Source organism: Macadamia integrifolia, chromosome 7, assembly GCF_013358625.1.
Source record: "Macadamia integrifolia cultivar HAES 741 chromosome 7, SCU_Mint_v3, whole genome shotgun sequence".
In the NCBI taxonomy this organism is placed as follows: Eukaryota; Viridiplantae; Streptophyta; class Magnoliopsida; order Proteales; family Proteaceae; genus Macadamia; species Macadamia integrifolia.
This window is the reverse complement of record NC_056563.1, coordinates 11,053,993-11,061,454: the sequence shown is the minus strand read 5'-3', so window position 1 is coordinate 11,061,454 and position 7,462 is coordinate 11,053,993. Positions and strand designations below refer to the sequence as shown.

Sequence of the window (7,462 nt, the reverse complement as noted above, 5' to 3'; positions counted from 1 at the left end):
AATATGACCAAAGGAGAAGAAGTTAGCAACAAGCAAGTTGTCTTCAGAGACTATGTACATGGGCCACTCAAAGAAACAGACATGGTTTTGAGCACAAGCACCACCCATCTAAAGGTTCCTCAAGACTCCAAAGCCATTCTGGTGAAGAATATCTACTTAGCTTGTGATCCCAGAACAAAAATACTCTTAATCGAGCCTGGCTTGGTGAGACTCAAACTTCTTGTTTCAACTCACACCATTTGATTTATGTTAAGAGTTTAATTAACTCTAGAGATCTCATCTCCCTTGTTAGAGTAATTTAATTTGAATTTTCTAATTTAAATGCAGGCTATCCGTGGGTTTGGAGTAGCTAAAGTCTTGGATTCTGATCATCCAGACTTTAAAGAAGGTGACTTTGTATGGGGGATCACTACATGGGAAGAGTACAGCCTCATTAAGACACCTGAGTCCTTGTTTAAGATTCACAACACTGATGTACCTCTCTCTTACTATACTGGAATTTTGGGTAAGTGCACATGATGGACTAGGATCTCAATCAAAACTGATTTGTTCTGGGTTTTGGTCTCTAAACCAATAAAATCATAATTTTGTCCTTATTTAAGCAATTCTTATGATTACTTTAATTCGTGTAATGAAATTTTGGGTAGGGAGGAAGTTGGACACGCCGATAGGTTCTCTAGAACTAGCGCTCAACCAATCAAGGGTTGGGATGGGAGGGGCATAGGGGACTTTTCTAGGGGAGGGGAGAGAGATAGGCATAGATTTGGGTATTACCACTAGCATACCCAGCTTTCCACTATGAATTCGTCCTCCTTTTTTTTTCTGGAATTTCAAACGAGTTGTTTATTCTTTAAGAAATGATAATTCCTACAATTGCATCTCTGAATGCAATTTTTTGTCTCATAATTATGCTTTAAATCTTCTGATTTGTCTTTAGTCTAACTTATGAAAGTATGATATTAACCTTCTATCCTTTGATCTTTCAATAATATATAAGGAGGCTGGGGATCACTACCTGGTCGTGTGTACATTGCACCAGTGGAGGGACTAACCATGAGAGGTGCACAAGCATCCAAGCAAGGGGAAAGGTGGTCTTTTCGCCACCCCCTGTGTCTGGTTGTAGGGACACAAGACCGGGCAGCCTTCTTTCTCCCAATTGTTAAAATTTTGACAATACTTCATCTAAATGCTGGATGTTGGGTGCATTGTAGGTATGCCAGGTCTAAGTGCTTATGCTGGTTTCTTTGAGCTTTGTTCTCCTAAGAAAGGAGAGTATGTCTTTGTGTCATCAGCATATGGTGGAGTTGGGCAGATTGTTGGACAATTTGCTAAGTTGATGGGTTGCTATGTAGTTGGAAGCGCTGGCTCTGATGACAAGGTAAGACTTGATGAGCCCACCACAAGAATTCATTATTGATTGTTGTGTCTATTAAATATAAGAAAAATTTTCTACATCTACTGGATAAAAAAAGAATTACAAAATAAGTAGGTTTGACTTTATTTTACATATACTTTTCATGTAAAGCTACTTGTTTTTTCAATTATAATTGTTTTAATCGGGTGTTAACAGACCTCTCCAATTTGAATCTCCCTATGACTGATCTGTTACACGAATTAAGTATGACTGCATATAACCAGGGTTTATTCTTGGGTGTGACCATAAAATCAGGCAATTAAGTTCAAGAGATTCCTTGTTAACAAATAAATAGATAAGTATTGTTTAATTTAGTACATCGAGAAAATTGTCCCCATTTTTTATGCTAAAGAAGAACATGGATTATGATAACTAAAACGAGTCCACATCCTGATTATAACATCTTAAGTTGTGAAACGTCACCTTCATGGCCTAGTCATTTGCCACCACTTCTAAGGATCTGTTACACTTTATCAGATTTACAGACTTAAAATAAGAGTTTTAAAACTAGCACACAACAAGATAAACATGTCGCAAGGTCATACTTTCTTGCCTTCTTACTCTAAGCCAATCCACCATTTGCTTACCGTCCATTCAAACCTCTATTTTTCCCATCTATGCTTATTAACTGCTTGAAGTCCTTGTATCAAAGCCTAACTTCTGACATTTTAACCACTATCTTCTTTTCTTTAGTTGGCACGTGGAAGATACTGGACGTAAAAGAGGAACGAGTTAGGAAATTGTCCCTTAATTTTATAAAAAACCTAAAATCTCTTTGGTTGGCTTTAGGTGGATAGGTCGAAGGTTACGTTTGATAACGTTTTTGTTTCAAAAATGACGTTTCGTATTAAAAACAGAAATTTCAGTTTCTATGTCAAAATGCCCTCTTTTTTTTTTTTTGAATGAGACTGGAACGACAAAACTACCTTTTGTTGTTCCGTCAATTCTCGTTTCTATCATTTTTTTCTCACTTTTTATTAAAAAAATAAATAAATAACGAAACACACCATAAATGCACCAAACACTTGATTCAGTTTTTTCGTTTTCATAGAACGAAAAAAACTCCAAAAATGTTTTTCTGGAACGTTACCAAACGCAACCCTATAAAACATGAACCCATCGAAAATCAGCTACAGATTAAAAAATAAAATAAAAAATTTGATCCTTTAATTCTTCTACTAATTTTGAATATTTTATCATTGATCATATTTATTTTTTGTTGTCTGTTAATTAAGGTCAATTTATTGAAGAACAAGTTTCGGTTTGATGAGGCTTTCAACTACAAAAAAGAGCATGATTTGGCTGCAGCTTTGAAAAGGTAAATTTAATTTCATTTACATAACTATCCTCCCTCTAACTCCTTTTTTCCCATTATATTTGTAATATATATTTCTAAATTTCCTTTTACTTCCAAGAGGTTTGTTAATTGATTATCTCCTTTTATTATTGGTTAATTAATTGCAGGTACTTCCCAGATGGTATTGACATTTACTTTGAGAACGTAGGTGGTAAAATGCTGGATGCAGTTTTACTCAACATGAGACACCATGGCCGCATTGCTGCGTGTGGAATGATCTCACAATTCAACCTTGAGCAACATGAAGGAGTTCACAATTTGTTTAACCTCATCTCTAAGAGGATTCGAATGGAGGGTTTTGTAGTTCATGATCACTATCACCTCTATCCCAAGTTTCTGGATTTTACTCTTCAATACATCAAAGAAGGGAAGTTGGTATATACAGAAGATATTATTGAAGGCCTTGAGAAAGGACCTTCTGCCTTAATAAGACTCTTTGCTGGCCAAACAGTTGGAAAACCGGTTATTCGTGTCTCTCATGAATGAATGAATACCTTATGATAACCCTAGGAATCCATACCTTGTGGAGAACTTAGGAATTTAACCCTTATGATGGTACTCCTCTAGATAGTTCAGTTCTGTATGTATTTAGTGTCAAGTCCTCTTTTGGGCCATCCCTTTTGGTTTTTTGTTGTGGATTGATCCTTCTTGTTGAAGTTAAGGTTCTATGGGTCTCCTTTGTGTATGGAAGGCATGTCTTTGAGTGGCTAAGAGGGTAGCCCCCTAGTATTTGTACATTGTTTTTTCTTTTTCTTCCCAATAAATTTGATATTACCTATTAAAAGAAAAAGTCCTATGTACAATTATAAATATTATAAGTAAAGTAGAGAGAAATTTTACCACCACTAGTAATCCAATCCTTCTACCAAAAAAAAAAAGTAATCCAATCCTTGTTGTTGACTTGTTATTGACTTTTAGAATAAGCACCACACCCTCCAAAAGAAAAAAAAAATCTGTTTTCAAAACATATTATTTTATTTGACTAGTAGACTTTTTTCTGCATCTTAAAACTCTTTTTGTCCCAACATAATTTAGTTTTTCAGAAACATTATCAAACGATGCCTATTATGTTCATTTTCTAGAATCTTATCCAATTTTTGGGTTAGATTATTAATTTTCAATTTCTACTCTTATCCCCAGCCCCTATTATATAATCGTCATCACTTGTACCATTTTCAGAGAGAAAGTTGCCAATTAAAATCTTCAAAATCCATGTGTTCTGGCCTTTTAGCTAGGTGGGTCATGACTATCGCACCATTTGATAACGTTTCTGCTATTTCTGTGTCTAGAAACACTAGAAACTGCTTTTCATGTTTTCGGAAACAAAAATGGATTTTTTGGTGTTTAATAAACCTATTTCTCGAAACTTTTTTTGCAGACTTATGCCACTAAAAAGCCCAATAGTATCATCAGACGCTCAAAAGGGAGAGAGGGTTCGGTTGCCTCTTTTTAGGTTCAAATAGTTGAGAGATTCATCGGCCACAACAGCCTTTTTTTTTTTTTCTTCTCTCAAATTCATTTCTAGAAATGACAAAACAAGTCAAACTTGTTTCGTCAAAGTCATATCTGACTTGTTTCTTCAAAGTCATTTCTAGAATTATAAATAGGCATAAATTTTGATTTATGTTTCTAGAAACGGGTGAAACGGAACAACTTTATCAAACTCTTTTTAGGTTGTTTCTCCATTTCTGGGAACAAGAAAACCCAGAAACAGCAGAAACAGAACATTGTCAAACGGTGCCTATATATATCAACTGTTTCATGTATCTTTCAAAGGTTTTGATTGGACTAAATGTTCATTATTCTTAATTTCTTTCTTTAAACTAGCATTCATCAAGCATTTACGAGATTAGATTCTCATGATGCCTACTTCTACCTAAAAATAATACTTAGTCACCAATAAAAAATAACAATTAGGGTTGGCCTTCCCTGTCCAAATCTGTTTCCAACTTCTGGCGGAGGGTACATGCGATGGCGACACATGGCCTCATCCACGGGTATGGTGGATTGAGGGTTTGAAATCTGACTTTTGAAATGAACAGGTTCATGTCATCGACCAAAACCCCCCAAAACCACCAAAACCTAAGGTTTGATCCTCTGCTTCTATCTCTTCTTCTTCTTCTCTTCTATTCAGACGAAGCATAGCAGGTTCCTTTACATTGTTTGTGAAATTAAGCAAGCAACTCGAGGTAAAACAACCATAAATCCGATGTATCGATAGAGAAGGATGAAATAAAAAAGAGTACAAAAAAAAGAAAAAAAAAGATACACAAACCAAGTCATCATCTTTACCAAGCAAAACCAACATAAGAAAAAGAAACACAAACCAGGTCGCTATTGCACAGCTAGAGAAGAAGGGATCAAGAGACCTAGCGTTACGTCGATTGATTTGCTTTCTTCGTTCGAATGAGAGAGATGAATGATGGACGGGAAGAATGCTCGGAGAAAAATGATGAAGAGCGCTAGTTTTTCCCACGATCAGCGTCTCACGGTAAAGGAACCTGCTATGCTTCATCTAAATAGAATAGAAGAAGAAGAGATAGAAGCAGAGGATCGAACCTTAGGTTTTGGGGGGTTTTGGTCAATGAAATGAACCGGTTCATTTCAAAAGCCAAATTTCAGACTGGCAAACCCTCAATCCACCATACTAATGGACAATGACACGTGTCGACCCTCCGACAGCCTCCCCAAGAATTATCGCTGTAGAGGATTTCGATCCATGGGGTATGGTCTCCACACACCCCAAAGGTGTGAGATGGGGTGAAGTAGTTACCTATAGGGGAGGGGATCTAGATTCCTATTTTTTTGCTATGTGGATATGATGACTTGGCAATTTGATTGTTGGAGACATGTGAAATTTTCTAAATAGTTTGTGTCACATTTGGCGTTTTATTAGAGACTTAAGCCATGTTGTCAATTATATACAAGGAATTTTCTATTGTTTCTCAATGGCCCTTGTTCAAATGATCTAATAATTCTCATAAGTATTATGTGGCAGACAATCTTTGGAAAGAATGGAATGCTAGGCACTATGAAAATAGGAAGCTCAATGCCTACTGTATCTTTGAAAAGATCAAGAGAGATTTTTAGGATTCAAAAGTCACTTCGAGATTAGGTAAAACAACTTTCTGATCTTATTTATTGTCAGAATCTGGGCCCATTGACCCTTGTCGTCCTACAAAGATTTTGGAAGTTTTTGGTGCAAACCAATGCTTGGATGGGTGAAACTAAACGTGGATGGTAGCTCAATTGGTAACCCTGGATGGGCACGTCAGGCGGAGTTATTCGCAATACTCTAGGCATAGTGATTGGCTCTTTCAAAGTGTTCCTTGGAGTTTAGTCCAATCATGTTGCAGAATTCCAAGCTTTGATGGAAGGTATTCAAATGGCAAAAGTCTTGGGGGTGACCTCTCTTTGGATCGAATCTGACTCTGTAGCGGTGGTGGTGGTTGTTCAAGCTAGATCCATCCCATGGTGCATTACTCAGGAATGGATTTTTGCTGGAACCTTTTTTGAACTCAATAGTTTGGAAAATAACACACTGTTTTAGGGGGGCTAAATGCATTGCTGATTTTTTACCAAGGGATGCAGAAAAAGCTGGAATTTCAGGGAAAAATGTTCCTCTTCCCAAGCATATAATGGATGAGGTTGCCCAAGATGCGGAATATAGGCCTAGATACCGTTTTTTATTTTAGCTGATTTTTCCCCTGTTGATGGCAATGCCGAAGGTGGGAGCTTAAAATCAGTTTTTTGTGTATTTTTTAAATGAGTCATGTATTTTTCTTTTGTTCATTTTAATGAAATTTTGAATCTTCTATTGAAAAAATAATACGTAGGTCATAGAATAGTTATATGAATCTCAAACTTAGCACATGATCAGATGAATACAAGTTGAATATAGGAACAATGCAAATGAAATTCTAAACCAATTGATGATGCATTCTTTGGCCAAACTCAAAATGAGATAGCCAATTGGAAACCTTTGGCCATAAATAAAGAACAAAGAGGGAAGATGCCCCTGATTCAATCGTTCGTTTTGATGATCTGGATATCATCAGAAAGGTTTTCGTGTGTACTATTTGATAGTAATAGTATTAGGCATATATTGTATGGTTAATAAACAAGTTAGATAACTCAAGTTCGCCTTCATAAGTGAAAAATAGAGCTAAGTGCTATGGAACTCGGCGATGGATATGGTCATGGTGGAAGGCCTCCAGACCGTGGAAGACAATCCCTTCTCATGGAATTCTGAAAGCCGATGGAGCGAACGCCCATGGGATTAGGCGCCCCTGACCCTCTTCCTGATTCTACTCCAGTCGCCCCCAAGGAGAAAGTCTCTTACTCAACGATAGTGGAAGGAGCGCTTCCTGTACTTGACAATTTGCCTGATCCTGTACAGGTTGGATCTTTAACGATTGTAATCATCCCACAAGAGGCATATGAGGAACGTCTTGAAAAATTTAAGTTTGCTCTTATCGGGAGAATGAACTTTAAATTTGTGTCCATGGATGATATCAGACGAGATGCCAAAGATGCCTGGTCTTTGAAGGGAAGATCTGCTTTTGTACCAATGGGGAAAGGTTTTTTTCTTCTTCAGTTTGAATTGGAGACAGACATGGTGGCTATATGGAAGAGAAATTCGATTCGGGTTGGATCCCAACTAATTAGATTTCAAAGATGGAGGATGGATT

At 36.8% G+C, this 7,462-nt stretch overlaps 1 protein-coding gene across 1 annotated transcript; it reads left to right on the top strand.

Moving 5' to 3' along the window:
- On the top strand, positions 1 to 3,486 carry LOC122085099 (2-alkenal reductase (NADP(+)-dependent)-like). The gene is made up of 5 exons (XM_042653540.1): positions 1 to 204; positions 328 to 505; positions 1,212 to 1,378; positions 2,650 to 2,732; positions 2,879 to 3,486. The coding sequence occupies exons 1-5, from the start codon at positions 4 to 6 to the stop codon at positions 3,255 to 3,257; spliced, it is 1,008 nt and encodes a 335-aa protein (XP_042509474.1). The 5' UTR covers positions 1 to 3; the 3' UTR covers positions 3,258 to 3,486.
- The last annotated feature ends 3,976 nt before the right edge of the window (positions 3,487 to 7,462 follow it).

What these genes read in the sequence shown, in the direction of transcription:
- LOC122085099 (XM_042653540.1), top strand. Translation starts at nt 4, where the DNA reads ATGACCAAAGGAGAAGAAGTTAGCAACAAGCAAGTTGTCTTCAGAGAC. An exon ending in TTACTATACTGGAATTTTGG is followed by an intron (nt 506 to 1,211) that starts GTAAGTGCACAT and finishes GGTGCATTGTAG; the next exon opens with GTATGCCAGGTCTAAGTGCT. An exon ending in TTGGCTGCAGCTTTGAAAAG is followed by an intron (nt 2,733 to 2,878) that starts GTAAATTTAATT and finishes AATTAATTGCAG; the next exon opens with GTACTTCCCAGATGGTATTG.